At 45.0% G+C, this 25229-nt stretch overlaps 2 protein-coding genes across 2 annotated transcripts in view; one reads left to right on the top strand and one right to left on the bottom strand.

Moving 5' to 3' along the window:
* The window catches only part of SLC41A2 (solute carrier family 41 member 2), a 184229-nt gene extending 176834 nt beyond the window's left edge, over nt 1-7395 (bottom strand). Inside the window, exon 1 of the mRNA XM_068276912.1 lies at nt 7181-7395. The gene's annotated coding sequence lies outside the window, so the exon portion shown is untranslated. The remainder of the gene's footprint in view (nt 1-7180) is intronic.
* Nucleotides 7339-25187, top strand: NOPCHAP1 (NOP protein chaperone 1). Its single transcript, XM_068276914.1, has 4 exons — nt 7339-7824; nt 14947-15027; nt 19627-19760; nt 24462-25187. The coding sequence occupies exons 1-4, from the start codon at nt 7752-7754 to the stop codon at nt 24624-24626; spliced, it is 453 nt and encodes a 150-aa protein (XP_068133015.1). The 5' UTR covers nt 7339-7751; the 3' UTR covers nt 24627-25187.
* The last annotated feature ends 42 nt before the right edge of the window (nt 25188-25229 follow it).

Genomic DNA, 25229 nt, shown 5'->3' with positions numbered 1-25229 from the left:
GTTTCTGCCTCAATGTTAAGTATAGGAAAAACGCAAACCGCTCTGAAAAATGGCACTTCAGAGCGGTTTGCCAGGTGTTTTTTGTTACAGTAGATGTTCAGTAACAGCTTTACTGTAACAATAAATGAAATCTACTACACCAAAAACGCTTCACAAAACCGCAAAATGCTAGCTGAAACGCTACAGAAAAAGAAGAAAAAGCGTTTCAAAATCTGCTAGCATTTTGCGGATCTGCTAGCGGTTTTTGGTGTGCACCAGGCCAAAGTCCACATTCTTTTCAAGCAGTAGGTTACTTCATCCTCCCCATACACACATAGGGCTGGTGCACACCGAGCGGGTTTTTCGGCGTTTTTGCAGCCGCTTGCGGCTGCGGATACGCTTGGTCACTGTATCTCAATGGGGTGGTTCACACCAGAGCGGGAGGCGTTTTGCTGAAACGCATACTCCCGGGGTGAGGCATTTTTTGGATTGCGGAGGCGTTTCTGCCTCCAATGTAAAGTATAGGAAAAACGCAAACCCCTCTGAAAAACGGCAGTTCAGAGAGGTTTTGCAGGCGTTTTTGTTACAGAAACTGTTCAGTAACAGCTTTACTGTAACAATATATGAAATTTACTACACCAAAAACCCTTCCCAAAACTGCAAAATGCTAGGTGAAACGCTACAGAAAAATAAGAAAAGGCATTTCAAAATCTGCTAGCATTTTGCGGATCTGCTAGCGGGTTTTGGTGTGCCCCAGGCCATACTGTATGTATTTCACTTCATTTATTAGATGGAATAGTGATAGCAGCATGGATCCTGTAAGTGACCTAGGGCTAGTTCACACCAAAAATTGCTAAACGTAATTGCAAATTCTTGCAAATTCTTATCACTTTTTGTAACGAATCCCAGAAGCAGAGTTTTACTTAGAACTTTAACAGAACTGATTAGATCTAGAAACAAAGTTTAATTACAGTACTTGACATCTGATCAACCAAGCTGACAGGTCAATCACTAGCCTCTTCAATTTGATTTATTGTGTTCAGAGATTCACTTCAGCTCAAGAAAGCAAACTCTTAGGGCTAGAACCCACAAGGGCGATTTTCCGAGCATTTAGTGAGCGTTACAAAACGCTAGCGTTTTTCCAAAACGCTCAGCTAATGTAAGCGGATGGGTCAAGTTCCACTGTAGCGTTTGTGAATCCTAAAATCGCAAACGCAGGACATGCAGCATTTTTGGAGCGTTAGCGCTTCAATGTTAAGTATGTAAGCGCTGCGCAATCGCTGTGCAAACGCAATGGCGCGCGTTTTGTTAGCGTTTTTAAAATTCAGAAAGTACCCAGAAGGCTTACAGCTTCCCAGAATGCTATAAGATAAGGTTTCTGTTTCCTGTTGACGGCTTGTGGTACAACGGAAGTGCGACAGAGCTGCAGGCTGTGTGGAAAGTGGCTTCTTCAGGGCAATGTCTCGGAAAAAATGGTTTACAACGGAGGATGTCATCTCCAAAGTGCAGCCACATGAAGGCCTGTACAAGAAAACGAACAGAGACTACAAAGTGAACCAGCTAGCCAACGAATTATGGGCAAAAATAGCAAAGGAGCTGTATGAGGAGGCTGGATTGACATGGAATATGCTGTCACCCAAACTTCAGGATACAAAAAGTGAGTACCTTTTGTATGTAAAAATGATGTCAAGAGTCCCTCTCTCTCTCTGTCTGTTTGTGTATATCTATCTATCTATCTATCTATCTATATATACACACACACACACACACACACACAAAATCGATATTGATGATGTTACATTGCCTTCTTTTTGGATAGTGTGTGAGGTTGTAATGGAGCAGGTGGACGTTATTCATGCACAATGATGTCCTCTTTGTTCCGCACACAATTATGTAGGACACATGCAGCCTTTACAATTGTCACAGCATTTGCAGTGTTGTAATGGTTGTCCTTCCCAGTCGATACTGGCAGTGCAATGACACATATGTGTGTACAGTAGCAAGAAACCTGTCACAAATTAACATATTTTAATACTGTTTTTATATTATTTTACAGTACAACAAGTGAAAACTCGCTGGAAGTCCATAAAAGATAACTTTAGAAGGGAGCTGCTGGAAGAGAAACAGGAAAGCAAAAGTGGTTTGGGGGCATCCAATAGGACAAAATATAGCTTCACTGCAGAACTGACGTCATCGGACTACTGCGCATGCGCAGTACAGCCCAGCGGACGTCAGAGCGCCGGCGTGGGACGCAGAAGTGCCAGGACTTGGAGCGCAGAAGAGCCCGACCTGGCAGCCGGCCTGGCCAGGTCGGCCACCGGAGACCACCGGGAGCCTGCGGATCGGTGGCGAGGGCACCTCCTGCCTGCCACGGGCTGGAGGAAGCCCCAGGTAAGTGGAAATTGATTTTTATTTTTTCTCCACCCTCCCTGAACCTTCCCTTTAAGACCATGTATGGAACTGGAGGAGTAAGTAATGTATAATTGCTTTTGACTATTCTTAACATACATTCACTTTCTGTACATGCGAACACACACATCTCTCAACACATTTCTTGTTCACACTTGCAATACTTAACAACCTCTGTCCTTCCATAGGACACAAGATAACATGCCGGCTGATCCTGTGGTGACAGTTGATGACGAAGATGCAGAAGAAGACAGGGGAAATACTACTGTATCTTTATTAAGCACCTCAGACATACCAAGTGATGATATGTCTCATAGTAGCAGTGCTACTGTATTGTCTCCTGCGCCTCCTACTACCTCCACTACAAAACAGACAAAACAAATAAGCAGAGGAAGGCGACAAGGTGGAGGTGGCAGATCACAAAGCAGTTTTGAAAGTGGTGTATTAAGTTCTATGCAGGAAGCTGTAGGTGTTTTACATCATGCTAGCTGCGATCTCTACAATTTTGCTGTAAGTCTTGTCCCATACATGAAAAAAGTACCAGAGGATAGAATTTTAGATCTCAGACAGGCGATCATAGATCTAGTTAAAAAAGCTATCAAAACTACACCCTCTACCTCTGCTGAACAATCACAGAGCTCTTCTTCATCCTCAACACCCTCACCATCCCCTCCAGTGGCAATTCCACCATATCACAAGCAAGCACCATATGGCACCTTTCCATACCATCACACCTATTATCCGCCTGAAAATGAGTATGGCTACCAAAATTATCCATATAGGCCCCCAAGCAACATGGGTTATTTCCCCTCTTACCAAGGACAACCAACCAATAATGAGCAAACCCAAGAACCACTGTTATATACAGATATTGCACCAAGAAGGCCTCAACCAACAAGTGACAATACTGCCCCAAAACCACCATGTTTTATGGATTTGCTGTCACGAGATGAAAATTAGTTATGTGTAACGAGTTTGACACAATCACGATGTGTTTACAATGTTATTGGTTTGGCCTTCATGGGCGTACATATTACGCCCATGACTTTTATTTTTTGGGATGTTACTGTTCTATTACTCATTAATATAACATTGTAATACCAATCAATACTGTATATATGACATCTGGACAATAATTAGTGTCTTGAAATCCATGGTTATAAAAAAATAACATATGTTAACGTACATATTGGTACACAAAACAATGTTTGACATGGAAGGACAACTGAAGTGAGAGGGATATGGAGGCTGCCATTTTTATTTCAAGCTAATCAATGCCAGTTGCTAATAATCTGCCTGTAACACTATTAACCATAGCCCATAAACACACAAACAGCATATCAGGGGTTGATGACCTTAATATCAGACTTCAGTACTGTAGCTGCATGGTTGTTTCTTATGTTATTCAGATACTACTGCAGCAGGGCTGCCAGGCAACTGGTATTGATTACAACAAAATAAATATGGCAGCCTCCGTATACCTCTCACTTAACTTCACCTTTATTACTGTTGCAATGTTAAACAGAGATGTGAAAACATAATCTTTCTTTCTATTATGCATGAACAATCGATATGAAGAACAATTACTACTTTATGCAAGCATGCAAGTAAACATGCATGTTATACTTCCTGTAAGGCCACAAACTGCTGGTTTGTTTACAACGTTTCTTGTACAGTTGTTACAGTAAACTGAACTCCTGTTTTAGTGATTGTGTTAGTTGACATGACATTAAAAAGAAGAACAACATATTGGGCTGTTTTATTTTAATGTGTTTATTTACAACAAAATTATAAGATATATTGATGACATATATTGAGTAACCATTGTCAAGTGTGTTTATTCCATTAGTTACATTATGTCATTTCTCACATGGTGACATTTTCACTGCTGGTAGGTGATGTTCCAAATCCTTTTTTGTTTGCACATTGCAAAGAACATTAAACAGCTATTGCCCACAATACAGCAAGGTTGACATACAGTAAACTTCACAAAGTAGCTACTTTTCTTGCTTCTTGTGGGAGGGGTTTCACCACAATATCAGCCACAATATCAGTCATACAGCTCCCCCTGATGGTCTGTTTGTGAAAAGGAATAGATTTCACATGTAAAAGGAGGTATCAGCTACTGATTGGGATAAAGTACTATTCTTGGTCTGTGTTTCTCTTTAAATCTTAGCCCAAACTGACATCATTTGAAAGAACCAATGAAATAGCAAAACGCTTTGCTACAATCGCTAATTGCAAACGCTGACAAAACGCTCATCATTTTGCAAAAAACTCTCTAAAAAACGCCGGAAAACGCTTCATTTATCGCTGGTAAAACGCGCATACCAAACGCTAGCGCTTGCGATTAGCGATTGCGTTGTGCAGTGGGTTCCAGCCCTAAGGCTGGTTTCACAGTGGGACGTTACAGGCGCACGTTAGAGCAGCCTGTAACGTACCCCACCGCACAGCAATGAAAAATCAATGGGCTGTTCACAGTGCCCACGTTGCGTTACATAGTAACGCTGCGCCATTAGACAACGTACTGCATGCAGTACTTTGTAAGTGGCAGAGCCGCGTTAGACTGTTTGCACATGCTCAGTAACGTTGGGGAGGAGCGGAGAGCGGCCAGGCACATGGCTAATTAATATTCACTGCACTCAGTGACATGCAGTGTTTACTTCCTGGAGCGGCCGCTCTGTGCAGCGATTGGCCGGCGGGACCACGTGATGCCGCATGTGCACAAGAGTACGCATCACGGCATCACGGACGCCAGAGTGAGCTGCACAACGCGGCTCACTCCGACGTCCAAAGCAGGGAGCACCAGGCGTTGTGTTAGGGGCACGTTATGCGACCATAACGTCCCCTAAAACGCAATGTCCTGGTGTGTAAGTAGCCTAACCGTACAAGATAAGCTGTCTTGTCATCTTTCACTAAATGCCATACCATTTTATCACTCTGCATGAATTATCCCATCTTACCATGAACATCACTGTGAACATCACTGTGTGCACACATACACCACCTAATGCCTGGATGCAATCGTCAGATTGACAGGACGATTGATAATTTCCAGCATATCTGATCTGCTCCCGTTCAATAAAGGGATCGGTTGTGTGCAGTACTGATCTGAAAATCGATCCCTTTCTTGATCATGAGCATATTAGACATGCCAGAAATTATCGATCAACCAGTCAACTGGAAAATTGTACACCACCAGCAGATAATTCAGCTGCTATGATAACTAACAGTACAGATGTCAATCATATCTACAATATATACCAATATTTGCTGGTAGCATGTAGGTGACATGTATTTAAGTGTAATTTGGAGCACTGACTGCCAATCCACATACTGCACTATTGTGCTTTGGACGCAGAATATGTCATACAAGTACTGCCTTTGAGAATACGCCCCAGATTCTGAGGGACCCTAGTCATTTATCTCCTGAGCCATAAGGCACTTAATATAGGGGCACTACAGCGAAACATTTTAAAATTTAAAAATTTAAAATATGTGCAAACATATACACATATGAAGTACATTTCTTCCAAAGTAAAATGAGCCATAAATTACTTTTCTCCTATAACGCTGTCACTTACAGTAGGTAGTAGAAATCTGACAGAAGTGACAGGCTTTGGACTAGTCCATCTCTTCATAGGGGATTCTCAGCAAGGCTTTTATTTTTTATAAAGATATTCCCTAAAAAGGATTTAAACAATGATGCTGGCCAGCTTTCCTGCTCACTACACAGTTTTTTGGTAGTTGGACGGAGCAACTGTCATTCACTAGGCCTAGTGCAAACCAAAAACCACTAGCAGATCCGCAAAATGCTAGCAGATTTTGAAACGCTTTTTCTTCTTTTTCTGCAGCGTTTCAGCTAGCGTTTTGCGGTTTTGTGTAGCGGTTTTGGTATAGTAGATTTCATGTATTGTTACAGTAAAGCTGTTACTGAACAGCTACTGTAACAAAAACCGCCTGGCAAACCGCTCTGAAGTGCCGTTTTTCAGAGCGGTTTGCGGTTTTCCTATACTTAACATTGAGGCAGAAACGCATCCGCAATCCAAAATCTGCAGCAGCCCAGGAGTATGCGTTTCTGCAAAACGCCTCCCGCTCTGGTGTGCACCAGCCCATTGAAATACATTACCCTAGCGGATCCGCACCCGCAAGCAGATCGCAAACCGCAGCGGAAACGCTCCGGTGTGCACTAGGCCTAAGTGCTTTTGAAAATAAACATATCCCTCAGAATCTCCTATGAAGAGATGGACTAGTCCAAAGCCTGTCACTTCTGTCAGATTTCTACTACCTACTGTAAGTGACAGCAACATAGGAGAAAAGTAATTTATGGCTCATTTTACTCTGGAAAAAAGTGTACTTCTTATTTGTATATGTTTGTACATATTTTACAGTTATTCGCTGTAGTGCCCCTTTATTTACTACACTCCAGTCCTGTGCACAAAACAAGGAACGACTTTATTACTGGTGTTGCAACATTTCATGGCACGCTGCTGGTGACTCTACATCCCCCCCCCCTCCCCAACCATGCCATGAGCAGTAACCTCACTGGCACAGCAGAAGCTGAAGTAAAGCTAATACGGTACTACTAACATCATCTGTAGCTAACAAACAGACGTCAGCTTCCATTAGTCCTCTACAGGCAGCCAGTGCTCTGTCACCTCTCATGACACAGGTGACAACACAGCAGGAGTAGAGTATCCCCATTTTACAGCACAGTCACGTAAAGCACTGTGTACACAGGAGACCCCCGCATCCTATGCACACGTTCCTCACACCAGCACACCGCTATTACCTGGCTAGCGGCTCTTCCTGCCCCAGCTCCATGCTGCCGTTATCGCCCCCAGTCATTCCAGTCCCCGGTAAGCAGTCTGAAGGCTGATGACTGCGCCGGCGTGAAGAGAGTGGGCGTGGCTTTACACTGACAGGGATGTGAAATCAACAGAACACTGTCATATGGGCGGGATTCATTGTGCAGGTGGCTGAAGGCTGCCTCTGTCGTCACCGCCTGTCACCTCCCAGACACAGCTGTCATACAGGCCTGTGTACACACCGTGACTGACACGTCACCACTTCAGTAACGTCCTTCAGGACCAGCTCCACCGTCTGCTGACTATCGAAGTAATATTTCGCGTAACACAAGAAAACTCGTTTTTATGTAGTTATTGAAAGATATTCACTTACTTACAATCACTCGAGATGCAAGAAAAAAAATGTTCAAGGGAAGGTTTTCCCTTACATAACATGGCCGCTGATAATTTGGCAGTAAATGATGACATCATACTGCTGCGTCTACTTTCCTCCAGCCCACGGATTGTTCCCATGCTTCTGATCCTGACTGTTTAGCAAAGCTTTGATACAGGGAAATGGAGGCTGCAGGGGGACCGAGAGAGAAGCTGGGCTATTCTGCTGAGCTACTGGAAGTTGGTTCCTCAGGAGGTAATGTCAATTCTTATCGTGCACATATATTGGAAGTGGCTAGTGTAAATTACTGTATCACCATAACAAGTAAAGTTTTTCTTTCAGTTAGTTTATTTTAGTAACAGTTAACTTAAAGGATACCCGAACTGACATGTGACATGATGAGATAGACATGTGAATGCACACACTTTAAATGCTTGCAAACACCATGCATCGAAAATGCTCATGCAAAAATGCAGGTGTTAGTCTACTTTAGGAGACCTAAAGGGAGATTCAGCTAATTTGATTGGGTGGACAGCACCCTCTCGAACTGCTAGGTTTCCAATAGGTTCTAGTAATCTATGCCCACACTACTTGGCCCATCACATTGCTTTGTGATGTAAGAGGGTATTGTGATTGGAGAACTCTGTTCCCTATGAGGATTTCTGCTGGGTCCCCTAAAGAAGATACGCCAAAATGCATTTACTAACACAACAGAATAGTGTCAATGTAGCTTGGGGTACACATGTAAATATGGAGCTTGCGAGTTTATATGGGTAAAATACTCATTTTTCCTGGTCACATTGTGGTTCTTTATAATGAAAATACAGGTGTAGTAATTGGGAAAAGCACCACGTTTCTGTAAATACGGGCACACATTCTATGTGAAAGGACCTATTGATCAATGTGGGCTGTTTTCACATTGTGTATGGATCCTCCCTGCTGCTGCCTCTACTTAGATTTCTACAGGACACCACCACAGCTCCCCCACTTTCAGCACATGCTTGGTGTCATCTTGTGCATCTACCCCAAACCTCCCACATTGGGCTCTATTCTCAAAGACTTCCCGCATGCGGTAAAGTACATGCGGAAAGTTTGCACCCAAAATACCGTCAAGTTGGAATTCTCAAAATGTTCCGCATGTTTTTTCCGCATGTGGAAAAAGTGTGATAAAAGTGCGGGATTCATGCGGAAAACTTTCCGCAAAAGTCGGTATTTTCCGCAATAAAAGATCAATTCTCAAAATTGTTCAGGCGCATCATTTCGTCGTTAATTACCGATTTTTTTTTATCACCTACAAGTAGTAGGTGATATATTCCGCATCCCATTGACTTTAATGAAGTGTGGAGGCTTAAGGGCTGTGCTTGCTGGACTTTAACTTTTTTTTTTTTTAAACACTTTTTCATGCGACCTTTTTATCGCATCATTCCCGCATGAATAATGGCTGTTTCCGCATCTTTTTTCCCGCATGCGGCAAACATGCGGAAAATGTTAGTGAATGCTGAAAAAATGCGGAGTTTACCGCTGGCGGGAATTTAGCGGTAAAATTTTGCGGTACTTTTGGCTCTTTGAGAATAGAGCCCAATGGGCTCTATTCTCAATGACTTCCCGCATGCGGTAAAGTCAGTGTGGGAAATTTGTGACCAAAACATCGCCATGTTGAGATTCAAAAAATTTTCCGCATGCGGTAAATGTGCGGAAGTAATGCGGAAAAAGTTCCGCAAAAGTCGGTATTTTTGCCAAAAAAAACACATTCACAAAATATTTCAGATGCATTATTTCAGCGTTAATTACCGATTTTTTTTTTTTTACAAGTAGCAGGTGATATATTTCGCATCCCATTGATTTTAATGACGTCTGGAGGCTTAAAGGGGAGGTTCAGGGAGGGTGGTTAAAAAATAAAAATCAATTTCCACTTACCTGGGGCTTCCTCCAGCCCGTGGCAGGCAGGAGGTGCCCTCGCCGCCGCTCCGCGGGCTCCCGGTGGCCGACCCGACCTGGCCAGGCCGGCTGCCAGGTCGGGCTCTTCTGCGCTCCAAGGCCCGGCACTTCTGCGTCCCACGCTGGCGCGCTGACGTCATCGGACGTCCTCCGGGCTGTACTGCGCAGGCGCAGAACTACTGCGCCTGCGCAGTACAGCCCGGAGGACGTCCGATGACGTCAGCGCGCCGGCGTGGGAGGCAGAAGTGCCGGGCCTTGGAGCGCAGAAGAGCCCGACCTGGCAGCCGGCCTGGCCAGGCCGGGTCGACCACCGGGAGCCCGCGGAGCGGCGGCGAGGGTGCCTGCCACGGGCTGGAGGAAGCCCCAGGTAAGTGGAAATTGATTTTTATTTTTTAACCACCCTCCCTGAACCTTCCCTTTAAGTGCTGTGCTTGGTGGACGTTGACATTTTTTTTTTTTTACCCTCTGGGCGATACAATTACATCGCCCAGGAGAGGGCGCAGCACTTTTTTTTTAATTTTTTATTTTTTAAATCATGTAGCGAGCCCTGGGCTCGCTACATGATGGCCGCTGCGCAGCGGCATCCTCCCCACCCACTCCGATCACCTTCGGCGATCAGAGTAAGCAGGAAATCCCGTTCAGAACGGGATATCCTGCTGGTCTTCCCCGGTCGCTATGGCGACGGGGCGGGATGACGTAATGGACGTCGTGACGTCAGAGGGAGTCCCGATCCACCCCTCAGCGCCAGGGCCGGATTTGTACCTTTTACCGCCCAAGGCCCACTGTCACCAGCCGCCCCCGTCCCCTAGCCCCCCTTAGTATAGGCAGCCAGATGCTGTCCCCCTTGCTCCCCCAGCCCCCCTTAGTATAGGCAGCCAGATGCTTTCTCCCCCATCTTTAGTATAGGCAGCCAGATGCTGTCCCCCTTGCTCCCACAGCCCCCCTTAGTATAGGTAGCCAAATGCTGTGCCCCTTGCTCCCCCAGCCCCCCTTAATATAGGCAGCCAGATGCTGTCAACCCCCCATTTTAGCACTGGCAGCCAAATGCTGTCCCCCTGTATCCCCCTCTCCCTTAGTATAGGCAGCAAGATACTTTCTCCCCCATCTTTAGTATAGGCAGCCAGATGCTGTCCCGATCGACCTCCCCCCCCCCCCTTTAGTATAGGTAGTCAGATGCTGTCCCCCCTTTAGCATAGGATGGCAAATGCTGCCCCCACACCCCCGTATAGGCAGCCAGATGCTGTCACCCCCCCTCCCTTTAGCATAAGTAGCCAGATTCCTTGCCCCCCACCCTCAGTATAGGCAGCCAGACGCTGTCCCTTTGACACCCCATCTCCTCCTTTAGTATAGGTAGCCAACTGCCCAAATGTTGTGTTCCTCCCCCCTCTTAGTATACGTAACTAGATGCTGTCCCCCTTTTATTATAGGCAGCCAGATGCTGCCCCCCCCTTATTATAGGCATCCAGATGCTGTTCCCCCCCCCCCCCCCTTAGTATAGGTAGCAGATGCTATCAGCCCTTAACTCTTTCCCCCTTACTATAGGCACAGCCAGATACTGCCCCATCCCCTTAGTATAGGCAGCCAGATGCTTGCTGTCCCTATCACCCCTTACCCCAAAGGTAGTCAGATGCTGTCTCCCCCCCCCCCCTTAGTGTAGATAGCCAAATTATGTATCCCCCACCCCCCAGTATAGGCAGCCAGACTCTGTCACCTCCCCCCTCCACACACATTTTTGCATAGGTAGCCTGATGCTGCCCCCACCCCCTCAGTACAGACACCCCTCCCCTCCTTTACTATAGGTAGCCAAATGCTGTGACCGCCCCTCCCTCCCCCCCCTGTACAGGTAACCAGATGATGTTCCCCCCCTTAACCCCCCCCCCCCCCAACCTCAGTATAGGTAGCCAGATAATGTCCCACCCTTACCCCCCTTAGTATAGGTGGCCAGATGCTGTCCCCCCTCCTTTAGTATAGGCAGCCAAATGCTGTCCACCTGTAACCCCCCCCCTCCCCCTTAGTGCAGGAAGCCCGATGCTGTCCCCATCACCTCTGCCCCCTATCCCCCAGCAGAGCAGGAGCCAGTGCGGATGTCCTCATCCTCTCTTCCTCCCTCCGTCACTCACCGAACTTTCAGCGCTGAAGATTCCTCTGTCCCACTGTCAGCCTCTGCAGTGCATCTCTCAATCCAGTCGGCGTCTCTCACATGTGACTCACCGACACTTTACCGGGGAGTCACATGATGGGAATCACCAGAAGGAGAGAGAGATGCACTGCAGAGGCTGACACTGACAGGGAGACAGAGGAATCTTCAGCGCTGAAAGTTCGGTGCGTGACTCTGCTGCCACTCTGCGAGGGGACGGAGGGGGGAAGAGGATGAGGACAATGGATATCTGCACCAGCTCCTGCTCTCCGGGAAGAGGGAGGGGCGGCTAAGCAAAGTTATGCGGCTGCCCGCTGCTAGCAGGAAGTGGTATAGCGCTGCAACAGGAAGCGCTGTGCAGCAGCGGTGAAGTGGAGGCTGTGGACTTGGGGAGCAGATTTCAGGGCTGGTGACAGGTGAAGTCAACCTGTCACCACCCGCCCGTCGCCTTCTGGTGGACTCTGGCGCCCTAGGCACCAGCCTTGGATGCCTTTCCCCAAATCCGGCCCTGTTCAGCGCTGCCTGGCACTGATTGGCCAGGCTGCGCAAGGGGTCTGGGGGGCTGCGCGGCGGAGCGGCGGCGATCGGAAGTTACACGCAGCTAGCAAAGTGCTAGCTGCGTGTAACGAAAAAAAAAATTATGCAAATCGGCCCACCAGGGCCTGAGAAATCCTCCTGCGCGATATACCCCGAGCTCAGCTCGGTATTATCGCCCAGGAAGTTAAACTATTTTTCATGCAACCTTTGTACCGCATGTTTACCGCTTGTTTACCACACGTTTAATTGCCGTTTCCGCACTTTTACCGCATGCGGGAAACATGCAGTAAATGTTAGGGAATGCATAAAAAATGCGGAGATTACCGCCGGCCTTAATTTTGTGGTAATATTTGGCGGTGATTTGGCCTCTTTGAGAATAGAGCCCAACAGGCTCTATTCTCAATGATTTTCCGCATGCGGAAATGCACTTGCGGTAAATTCCCGACTGAAAAAAAAACATCTTGACATTCACAAATGTTTACGCATTAAATTTACCTCATGCGTAAAATTTTGCGCATGAATTACCCGAATGCGTAAAAAATGCGGTAAAAGTCTGCCAATGTCGGTAGGTTCCGCAAAAAAATCCAAATTCACAAAAAAATAGGTGCCTTATTTTTGACTTAACTACCGAATTTTTATCACCTACTAGTACTTGGTGATATATTTCGCTTCCCATTTACTTAAATGGAGTCTGGGTGCTGTGTTTGGTGGACTTTAATTTTTTTTTTTTTTTTTTTTTTTTTTTTTTTTAAATGCAACTTTTTTTCCGCATGGTTTCCGCATGTTTACTATGTAATTACGCATGTTTCCCAAATTTTTTTACACATTGTTCCCGCATGCGGGAAACATGCGGAACATTTTTACTGAATGTGGAAATTATTCGGTGTTTTCCGCAGGCGGTAAGTTTACGACCAAAAAAACATTACCGCACATGGTTTTGTGAATAGAGCCCATTGTGGGAACAACCACAGCATGAGAGCTAGTTATAAGGTGATGTCATAGGCTCAACAGGGGCAGCCAAGATGTATGGTCATGGGGGATGAGTGGGAAGGGCTAGCTTGAAACTCCAACCAAATGATTTCCAAAGGACCCTTACAAGTAGACAGGGTTGGAGGACCTGCATGATTTATGGAGAGCCAAGTTATTTGCCTGGTCCCATAGAACCAAATGGGCACTGTAGTTGGAAAAAAATTGGGATAAATTTGAGATTCCCAACTTTAAACAATTCAGACTCGCAACAAACAATTGTGATCTACCTTTCTAGAATCTAAAATTGGAGGCACTTGAATCATCGAGACATCATTATGTGACCAAACACAGGCTGGAAACGTTCAAAAACTCTGTTTCTACATAGATCAGGGTCCTGGTCCTTTGTAACTTTAGACTTCTCATTTCAAAAAGTGAGAGACTGCTATACTGAGTTAAAGGACATGCCTAGCTCAGCCACAAAGTGATGCATTGATTAAAGGCAGGGGTAGGGAACGTTGGCTCTCCAGCTGTTAAGGAACTACAAGTCCCACAATGCATTGCATGAGTCTGACAGCCACACTCATGATTAATAAAGGCAAATGCATGCTGGGATTTGTAGTTTTATCACAGCTGGAGAGCCAAGGTTCCCTACCTTTGATTAAAGGGAACCTTAACTGTGTTAAAGAAAAAAAATCACTTACCTGGGGCTTCCTCAAGCCCCCTGCATCCATGCTGTGCCTTCGCAGGTCCTCGACGATGCTCCAGTCCCACGCCATGACTTAGTTTTGTTTTCCCAGAACGTCTTTCAGGACAGCACCCCCTCTTGAGACTTGTCTCCCTTCCCTCACACTGGACAGGAAGCTAAAAGATAAAAATTTGCATAGCAGATATGCAGGCAGCATAAATACCCCCCAGCTCACCTAGAGCCCTCAGTTGTTTTTTCTGTCCCGGACAGATTTTGGGGATTTTGTTTTCGGCCGACTGAAAGTTGGCGGGCCACTGCGCCTGTGCGGCCCTGGTCACGCGCATCCTTGTTCACATTCCCATTGTCGAGCATCCTGCGCAGGAGCACTAAGAGAAAACCTTGTACGCCTCGTGTTCAGCATTATTGTTTAATTATTTATTTTTTTTAGTTATTTTTTAGTAATTAAATACTGCTGACATAGTTAAAGTTATTCAAGTAAAAACAAGCTGATCATCAAACTTAGTATAGCTATGAACCCTTGATCAAATTTCTGCTGATGCCTGATTGAAACTGATTGAACCCCTTTCCGGCTTTGTACTTATTGATGCAGTACCAAACTACACAATCGCTGATCAGCTTCTACACCATGTCCAGAATTCACAAACCATTTATAAGTTGGCAAAGTCAGGTTAAAAATTCACCAGAAAATTAAAAGTGCCCAAATTTGCTGAGACAACCGATCTATGCATGGTAGCTTTCAGTTGTGGTAGATGAGTATGTATCAGAAGATGTAGAACAATTCTCGCTTCTTTTCGGTTAGCCGGGCGCAACCACTAGGTGTTGATAAAACTCCAGCGATCGCTGGCAGCAGAGTTACATCTTTCCCTACTATCCATGGCGGCCTGGAGGGGGAATAGTAATTAACGCCACCTAGTGGTTGTGCCCAGCTAACAGAGTAGTACCCAATTCTCTTCCTTGTACAATATTTCAGTTTTGTGTTCACTGAGTTTCTGCAGTTCACATCTTGTAATATCACCTGACTAACCTTTTGTTTGACACAGATGAGTCATTCTTATGTAATATAACCTGTCTGTTTATTTTCCTCCTAAAGGTCTGTACAACAAATTACTTGTAAATCCAAAGCAGAACAAAAGTGCACCGTCTCCAACTGTCAGAATGCCAAGAAGTAGCAGTAAGTTCATTTTCAATTTCAGTCTCCATTTGAACTCTCATTTTGCTGCATGTTTACAGCCATTTTGGGAGGATATTTTGACTAATGTAAGTTAGATGGCACCTTTTTATAGTAAGACTGTGACCCTAAGTACACTGAATGCATATTACAAACTGATATACAGCCATTGAGCTCTGTGGTCCCTGATCCAAGTCCTACCTTTTCATTTAGACAGATGGGTGGGACTTTTGCCTTGTGGGAAATCTTGCATCAATTATTATCCCAGTTACAGGAAGTCTACAAGACAGGATGCAGATGTTAAAGGGCTTGCAAGGTGAAATTAGTAAAAAAAAAAAAAAAAAAAAAGTTCAGTACTTGTGTTTATTTTGTATCCACGGAGGATGCCATCCGCGCCCTCTCTTTACTTCTGCTGGGTCCCCGCTCTGTGCCAGACCCCCGGTTGGCTCCCAACCCCACCGTCCAGGTCGGGCTCTCATTCAACAGGTGAAATGGCCGCCGAAGCTTGCCGCTGCTGCGCAATCCACATAGACCGCAGCTCTAGGGCCTCCCCTCTTACTCCTCCCGATCCACGCACAGGAGACGGCCTGTAGCGAGGATGCGGCTGGAGGAGTCTATGCGGACTGCGCAGCCGTGGCAAGCTCTGACGGCCATTTTACCTATAGAATAAGAGCCCGACCCATACGGTGGGGTTGGGAGCCGACGAGGATCTGGCACAGAGCAGCGGAAGTAAACAGAGGGCTCGGCTGGCGTCCTCCGTGGATACAGAATAAACACAGGTACTGAACTTTTTTTTTTTTTTTTTTTTACAAATTTCACCTCGTAAGTCCTTTAAAACCTGAAGCGTTTTTTTTCCTTCCTCATTCCAAAGTTTTAAAATATGTTTTGCTTTGATGTGTACATTTCCTTTAGTGCTTTTTAAGCACAACCCAAACTAAACTGACAGGTTATTTGGCTTCTGAGCATATTGGCCCTTGTACAACATGTGGCAGTGAATGTGAATGTAAAGGTACAGAATACTTAACTTAAATTCAGTCAATAAATTGGGGAGTTCTTTTTTTTTTTTTCTTTTCAATGCTTAAGCAAGCAAGTACAGACAGTGTGTAAGTTAGATCATAATGCACATTGTACAAGCAATAATCACACAACAGCTTGCACAGGAAGCATTGATCTCATGTGTTACCCTCCCTGGCGGTATGATTTCTTCCTGATTTTAGGGTCTAAAACTGGTACAATTTTTTTAATGTGCTTTTAGACCCTAAAAGCATGAAAAAAAATCATACCATGAAAGACCCTGGAGCAGCCCCTGCACGTATTCACCTCCCTGGGATCCAGCGCTGCAGTTCTCCCTCCGTTCTCCGGGTAGTGCTGTAACCCTATAGTGAGATTGATGGCTGTCGTCATGACGACAGTCAGCGATCTCACCAGGGGGATGCAGAGCCTCCGTGGACAGGAAGAAGAATGGCCGCCAGCATCTGGATCGCCCGGGAGGTGAGTGAGAATGCCCGCTGCGATCAATGTTCTGCATGGACCTCCCCGCAGCTACCACGAGTGTAGATCGGGGTTACCGCTCTGAGCTGCCAATTTCCACCCTGAGTATAGCTCGTGGTTACCGCTAAGGAGGTTAATGCAGGAACAGTACTTATAGTGTGCTTCTGAGTTCACATTTCTTTGCAGCCTGGATGATATCTGTAGTGTTGCAGCCATGCACAAGCAAGTACTGTACTGTACATGCGTAGCAAACATGCACAAGCAAGTCCCAGAGGATCGGCAGTTCTCTCAGTAATCAGGTGGCAGCTTTCATAGGAAGCATAAGTCTAACAGACTGGTGCTTTTTAGGTAATTCACACAGCCCAGAGTTGTGTGCAAGTAGCGAGCAGGCACTGACTGACATATAACACATGCTCCCGCCCACTTTTCACTTTAGTACATAGCAAAGAAATGAACAGCGCTACTTAAAAACAGATAAGTGCCTACCTGCAAGAGAGTGCAAGCCCCACTTGTGAGATAAAATACACACCTAGCATACACATAACCTGTCTACCACTGGAGGATGTTGGTTTCCTGTAACAGCTTGCATGCAACTTGTTAAGTACTTGTCCCTCCCACTGCGGAGAAGTCATCCCCCTATGGGAGGGGACCTAACACTAACTAAATCCTAACCTATGCATATGCATAGCCTGGGTGCGCTACCAAGTAAAATTGAAAATTGTGCAAAAGGTGGATCAGCGCATCACCAGGCCGCCTCCGATGTATATGCAGAGCTTCTGTTTAGGTTCAAGGTGCGTTTGCAGTTTCTGGGGGGGCTCAGCGCACCTCTGATTGTAGGCCATTCGGAGGCAGCCTGGTGATGCGCTGATCCACCTTTTGCGCAATTTTCGATTTTACTTGGTAGCGCACCCAGGCTATGCATATGCATAGGGTTAGGATTTAGTTAGCGTTAGGTCCCCTCCCATAGGGGGATGACTTCTCCGCAGTGGGAGGGACGAGTACTTAACAAGTTGCATGCAAGCTGTTACAGGAAACCAACATCCTCCAGTGGTAGACAGGTTATGTGTATGCTAGGTGTGTATTTTATTTCACAAGTGGGGCTTGCACTCTCTTGCAGGTAGGCACTTATCTGTTTTTAAGTAGCGCTGTTCATTTCTTTGCTATGTACTAATTTAATTCATTTTTGGTCAGCTGCTCCCACTTAGCAGCCTTGCTTTTGGTGTATAATATGCAGAGCGTCTGTTTGGGTTCAAGGTGCGTTTGCAGTTTCTGGGGGGGCTCAGCGCACCTCTGATTGTAGGCCATTTGGTGATGCGCTGATCCACCTTTTGCGCAATTTTCGCTTTTCACTATAGCTGGATGCAAAATACTAGAGGGGCCCAAAAAACAGGTTTACCATAACAGAGGTTCTATTTTATCAGAGTTTGCTATACCAGCCGTTACTATAAGCCAACTCGCATATAAGCCGACCCCCTAACATTTACCTCAGAATTCAGGAAAAAATGATTGACTTCCATGTAAGCCGAGGACAGGACAACACTGGGGTGGTTGTTGCATCTCATATGGTGATTATTGCAGAGATCACATCTGTATGAAACAGATGCAGGAGCCAGCACCATTTAACTGGTAATCTTTTTACTAAATGTACTGGTAATCATATAACGTCATGTGCCTTGTGTATGCACTCTGCACACAGAACTCTCACCACATGATCGACATAGCTGAAAGCTACATTACTGACCTCATTCTTAAAGAAAAATGCCTGGTTATCATGGTGATCTTTTACTGTCAGTACAGTCACTTAGCTGTAACAAGCAGGCAGCTAGTTTAGGTGGAGTGGATGCAGAACACCCTGTTCAGTCTGCACGCTGTGCTTGATCTGGTTGGAGTCAGAAAAACCAGTCTCCATTGGTGCCAAGCAGGGCTTGCAGGCTGTGCATTGGATAGCGCACAGTGGAGCCAGCTAAATGGGTGCCTTTATTGTGGATGGGTGAAGGGGAGTGCAACAGCTGATATGCAGGAGTTGTGCTGACTGACCTGCCGAGATGATTGGATTGTAGCGGTGATACTTGTGCGGGCTTCAGCATGCTTTCTGGATGTTCGGAGGTGCGGGCCAGCTGATTGGATTACCGCCGGTGCTGCGGGCTGTGAGCGCGAGATTATGTGCACGGAAGAGCGGAGCTGTGTTTCTGGCCATCCATCTCTCCTGCTTTGCTCTCCCCCGGACCTCTGATCGTGCCTCCTGTGACCTAACCAGGATATACTAATGCAGATCAGTTGTTGCACTCGGCGGTCCCTTTCGGCAATTCATCCACAGTACAGGCACCTGCCGATCAGCTCCCCTGCACAGCCCGCAGCACTGGCGGTAATCCAATCAGCTGGCCCGCACCTCCGAACATCCATGAAGCATGCTGAAGCCCGCACAAGCATCACCGCTACATTCCCATCATCTTGGCAGGTCATTCTGCTCACCCCCACCACAGAAACGGGCAGATGACCCGCATATAGGCCGAGGGGGTGACTTTTCAGCACATTTTTTGTCCTGAAAAATTCGGCGCCTATATGCGAGTATACGGTACTTATAATAGTGCTTGGCCAGGACCTGGACTCTTAGTTTACTTTACCCAAATTTTAACTATATCAGAGTTCACTATAAGGAGATTATACTTTATAGAATGTGTGTTTTATTAGGAATGTAGAACATAGATGCTTTCAGCTTAAAGAACAACTGAAGTGAGAGGGATATGGATGCTGCCATATTTATTCCCTTTTAAGCAATACCAGTTGCCTGGCTATTTCTGCTGATCTTCTGCCTCTAATACTTTTAGCCAAAGACCCTAAACAGGCATATGCAGATCAGGTATTTTTGATATTATTGTCAGGTCTGACAATATTGCTTGTTTCTGGTGTTATTCAGCCAGTACTGCAGCCAAATAGACCAGCAGGGCTGCCAGGCAACTGGTATTGCATAAAAGGAAATAAATATGGTAGCCTCCATATTCTTCTCACTTTAGTTGTCCATTAATGCAGATACATTGGTTAATGTGTCTGCCTCACAGGTCTGTACAGTGTCACACAGCATGATGAAATGGTTTGCCTTTTGTTTTATAGTACTGGACAGAGTGCAGAGCTTCCTGCCTCAGATGGCACAAGCCAATGAAAAACTTAGCAAAGAAATCGAAACTTCTCCCTCTGGAACCTTTGATATTGAAAATGTTGAAGATGAGGAAAAGGTCATTGAAATGGTAAGGATTATGCTTTTAGCAATCTATAGATGACTTCAATCAGTGAGTCAACCAAATGTATACAGTACCATGAACAATGAAAATTTTAGTCAGTGAGTTCCCATTAAAATGATAAACAAAAAAAGTAGATACAATCTTTCGCATCCACTGGTTTGTTCCTTCCAAGGGCCACACTAACCCTTAGGCCTCGTTTCTGCTTTCAGCCGCGCTTATGGAAACGCAATCGCAGGGACAGCAGACCACAGTGCATAGACTTTGTTTTCTATTTGCATTAATGGACTTTCTTTTTGGTCTTTTCCTAGGGGTTTTCTATTTACACTGTATGCTGTTTCCATTCATGCGCTGCGATTCACTTTTGAATTGCAGCGCATGGTTGCCTGCATTTCAGGGCGATTGCGCCTGCAATCCCATTCAGTATAATAAATGGTATCGCAAGCTCCGCACCACCCGGTAGTGAGGAGCAACACAGAGCCACGCAGCTCTGCGTTGCAATGGAAATGAGCCCTTAGGGCCTGAGCCCACTAACGTAGTTGAGTCCGCTTTTCAGCATCTGTAACATGGATGTTTAACTGAAAAGCGGACACAACGGCGTCATTTGGCTCAGGCCCTAAAGATTTGATAACAAGTGCAGGTGAAGTGCTCAACAGCTTTTGACCTCTCCTCAACATCTGTCTATAGAGCCAGTCCAAATTGTCTTCTATTGGATTTGTCTCCAATATCCTTATCATTATTGGATACTAGTGACCTAAGCCCATTTAAAAACGGGCTATAGGTCTGTCGCCTCCTGGCCCCTGCGTCCTGTCCAAACGGCTGTGTCAGTGCAGGACATGCTCAGTAGCGCAAAAACACTGACACACGGACATGGGACGCAGGGACCCTTGTACTTTATTAGGTAGGATGAATCCATATTCACTGCTCACTGTCCAGAGCTTCCAATACCATTCCTCTATTTCAGCTTCTAGCGTCTAAAAAGCCCCTAGACAAGTTCACATAGCCTAAAACCTTTTTATTATAACAAATGAAAAAAAAACAGTTTTCAGAAAAGATCTTGATATGATGAAGGTAGACAATCACATAACTATAAGCCAGCCTCTTACACCGAACTTCTGCTACAACTGTTGGGAGCCTTTCAATCTAATTTACTAAACGTAGAGTCTTGTTACGGGTGTCTTTATCTGCCCGAGGCCCACAAGCTGCAGAGTCTTATGGTCTGGACTACCAGGACTCTGGAACAAGCAGTGCTCCAGTCTGCATTCTTGACTGAAGAGACAGCTGTGGCAATACCATAAGTATGGACTGCAGCTACTGAATTAGTATAAACTGCTTACTGTATGTACTTAAGTATAAGTCTAGAAATTTAGGTCTGACTCGCTTAACCTCCTTGGCGGTCTGATTCTTTCCAGATTTTAGGGTCTAAAAGCGGTGCAATTTTTTTTTCACTCTTTCAGACCCTAAAACCTGAAAAAAATCATTCTGGCAGTGAGATCTGCAGCAAAATAAAAAATGTACCTTCCTGGGCTCCTGTGCTGCAGTTTTCTCTTTGTCCACAAGATGGCGCTAATATACATATAAACGAACTTCTCTATATTTCTCTCCCGGCGGCCAGGGAAAGACCCCACACTGCCGGGGAGAGAGGCTGGAGTCCCGCTGTGCAGCGAGATCGCGCTCAGGACTCCACAACCACAAGTAAGGCTCTGCAATGCATACCCCGACCTGAGCTCGGGATCACCGCTAATAGCTTGTTTTTTCTACCCCGAGCTCAGGTCGGGAAAACCGGCAAGGAGGTTAATAAAAGTATAGGGGTCGACTTATACATGAGCCACGGGCAACACTGAGCAGTAATGTGCATACTGTTAGTGACATTCCTATTTGCACGAATTTATCCAGTAAGTGACACTTTCTTGATAAAGGAAATGCCAAGAAAGCACAGGTCTGAAAGTCCTGGCTACAACAACTAACAAGGAAAGGAAAAGGGGAGAAATACTGGGCTGCATAAAAGTGAATGAATAATTGCTGCACTTGGGGACCTGGAGGATTTATTGGCTGCACTTTATGGACAGGAGGGGTTAATGGCTGCAATACTGTATCCAGTGCGGTCATTAACCCCTCCTGAACCCCAAGTGCAGCCATTAACTTTGCTGGGTAGACTAATACTTGAGTCAATAAAAAATTCCAGCCTAGGAGGGTCAAATATTGGAGTTGACTTATACATGAGGTCGACTTGGATTCGAGTATACAAGGTATTTTATTACACTTTCTTTGTTAGGGTGGCCATACACTGGTCGATTTGCCATCAGATTCGACCAACAGATAGATCCCTCTCTGATCGAATCTGAACAGAGAGGGATCGTATGGCCATCTTTACTGCAAACAGATTGTGAATCGGTTTCAGCCTGAGACCGGTCACAATCTGTGGAGCTGCCGCCCCACATGCCCCCCCCCCTCCCCCCTGCATACATTACCTGTTCCGGCCGGCGCGAGTCCCCTGCTCCCCGCTGTCTTCTTCTCCGCTCCGGGCTCCAGACCGTTCCTGCAGCTGCTGAACTTCCTGTCCAGGGGAAGTTTAAACAGTAGAGGGCGCTCAACTGTTTAAACTTCCTGCCGGGACAGGAAGTTCTGTGTAGCAGCAGCCGGTCCGGAACCCAGCGCGGAAAGAAGACAGCGCGGACTCGCGTCGGCCGAAACAGGTAATGTATACCCGCTGTATTGCGTCGGCCGTCGGCGTCCGAGAAAAATCTTCCGCATGGACGGATCGACGGGAACGATCGATTGCAGACGGAAATCGATCGTTCTGTCAGCGGTGTGCGCGGCGATTTCACAGCCGATTCGATCACTGTGATCGAATCGGCCGTATATCGGCAGGAAAATCGTTAGGTGTATGGGCCCCTTAAGAGATGTTTGAAAAGTAATCAAAGGACAGGATTTTAGAAATTCTGTTCAGTGTTTATTGCACTGTATAGCCTCAGGGCCTGTTTCCACTACACGCAGATTGGATGCAGAAAAACTGAATACAAGTGCTGGATTCATGGCAGTTGGGGCATCTTTAGAATTACAGTTTACAATAGTTTTAACCAGTTCACCCCCAAGGGTTTTTACTCTAACGGACCAGAGCAATTTTCACTTGTCAGTGCTCCTCCCTTTTATTCCCTAACAACTTTATTACTACTTATAACAAGAAAATAATCTATACCTCGTTTTTTTCACCACCAATTAGGCTTTCTGTGAGTAGTACATTTTGCTAAGAATATTTTTATTCTAAATGCATTTTAATGAGAAAAAAACAAAAAAAAGAAAAAATCATTATTTCTCAGGTTTTAGCCATTATAGTTTTAAAATTAAACATTCTCCTGTGGATAAAACAAACACATATTATTTACCCAGTTGTCCCGATTATTAAACCATTTAAATTATGTCCCTATCACAATGTATGGCGACAATATATTATTTTGAAATATAGGTGTTATTTTTCTGTTGTTTGGCTTTTTTTTTGTTCTGGCCATAATTACCAGCCCCAATGTAATAAATTAAAATTAATTTTCCCCCATAAAATATAGATTAAAAAAAGCTGAGTCCATAAGGAAACTATTTATTTATTTTAAGCTGAATTCTTTTTACAAGTGTTTTTTTTTTGGGTGGGAGGGTTGTAAGTGTAATTTTATTAATGTGTATGTAATTGTGTATGTATGTATTTTGTATGTGTAATATACTTTTTGGCCACAAGATGGCGCTAGTGAACACTTCGTTATAGGAAGTGATCCCTTTTTTTTTTTTTTTTTTACACTTTATTGAACAGTAACAATTTCCTTTTTTTGTGAATGGACGTAGCCGCTGTTCGCGGTCACGTCCATTCACTCCAGGCACTGCGATTGGGTAGAGGACTGTTCGGTCCTCTTCCCCAATCACTCAGCACGGGATTCCGGCGGAATCGGCGGCGGTAGCGGCGGCGGGAACGCGCGACGTTTTAAAACGTCATGTTGCTGTTAATGGGGTAAAGCATGACGTTTTAATACGTTAGGGTGTCATTAAATGGTTAAAGGACCACTCAAGCAAAACAAGCAGTTAAAATCTTACAAAACCGAAAGGTTTTTGACTAGGTCCATCTCCTCATGGGGATTCTCAGAGTTTTCTTTGTTTTCATAAGCATTTCCTGAATGGCTGTTGCTAAGTCTGATAAAATAGTGTGCAAGGGAGCATGGAGGCTGGCTGGTATACTATTTTGGCTGTTAAACTCACATTCAGGAAATTATTTTGAAAACTAAGCAAACCCTGAAAATCCCCCATGAGGAGATGAACTATCCCAAAACCTGTCGGTTCTGTCAGATTTAAACTGCTTATTTTTTTCGCTGGAGTGGTTTAAAGGGAACCTAAACTGAGGATATGGTTTTTTCCTTTTAAAATAATACCAGTTGTCCGGTGATCCTGTGTCTCTAATACTTTTAACCACAGCCCCTCAACTAGCATGCAGATCAGGTGCTCTGACTGAACGCAGACTGGATTAGCTGCATGCTTGTTTCAGGTGTGTGGTTCAGCCACCACTACAGCCAGAAAATTCAGCAGGACAGAGCAGCAACGGGTGTTGTTTAAAAGGAAACATCCATATCCCTCTCAGTTTAGGTTCCCTTTAAGCTGTTTGGGTGTAGTGGTTCTTTATATACAGCTTTATATAGAGCTAATGTTGAATGATCTCTATGTTTTCTGCAGAATGTGTCTGTAGTGGAGCTGAGCAGTTCTGACTCCAGTGAAGAAGAGGAAGAGAACAGTTCTGATGAAAGCTCTGATGCAGAAGGAGAAGTTACTGAGCACAATATCAGACTGGCACTAAAGGGAAAGAAAGGCAAAATAGAAGACTTAACACCAAATTCCTAACTCAATAAGTGATGGGATATCTTCTCTGTGTACTGTACATGATTAGTGAATTTACAAATGTAAATCAAGTTATGCCTTTGCGCCTCAAGCATGGTAAAAGAAATTAATGTCAGTCCTTTATCTGGGGGCTGCTGTTTTTTTTTCTGCATTGTTTTAGTTATGAAAATAGCAATTCCGAGCTAGGGACCGCCATTTACAGGTATTTTTTTTTTATCTCCAAATTTTTTGAAAGCAGTTGGGGTGTACAAGGAATAGTGAATTTATATTTGTAATTAGACTTTTCCTTCAAAGGACTTTGCATTGCAGGGGAAGCTGCATTGCTTCTGCATGGGAAGCCCTATTGGAGTCCTGAGGGGCAAAGAAATCTCAGTACTAAAGATTTATTTAGTTATGACCACAGCAAAATGTTATAACCAATTTATCATTTCAACACTGAAATGTCTGTATGCTTTTTATAAAAGTATTTTTTTGCATACTGTAATTACTGTACTTGGTTGTACAAATCTACATTTACCACATTTCCAGTTTATACGTTGATTATTAAATAGTTATTACATGGAATTTGACTCTCACTGAACTCCTTGCATGTTTGTATCAAGCATT

This window comes from Hyperolius riggenbachi, chromosome 3, assembly GCF_040937935.1.
Source record: "Hyperolius riggenbachi isolate aHypRig1 chromosome 3, aHypRig1.pri, whole genome shotgun sequence".
In the NCBI taxonomy this organism is placed as follows: domain Eukaryota; kingdom Metazoa; phylum Chordata; class Amphibia; order Anura; family Hyperoliidae; genus Hyperolius; species Hyperolius riggenbachi.
The sequence above is the reverse complement of the archived record's forward strand: the minus strand, read 5'-3'. Positions and strand labels throughout refer to the sequence as shown.

Bases quoted from the DNA above. Each gene is read 5' to 3' on its own strand.
- NOPCHAP1 (XM_068276914.1), top strand. From the start codon at position 7,752: ATGGAGGCTGCAGGGGGACCGAGAGAGAAGCTGGGCTATTCTGCTGAG. The intron at 7,825-14,946 runs GTAATGTCAATT...TTCCTCCTAAAG, and splicing joins GGAAGTTGGTTCCTCAGGAG to GTCTGTACAACAAATTACTT. The intron at 15,028-19,626 runs GTAAGTTCATTT...TTTGTTTTATAG, and splicing joins CAGAATGCCAAGAAGTAGCA to TACTGGACAGAGTGCAGAGC.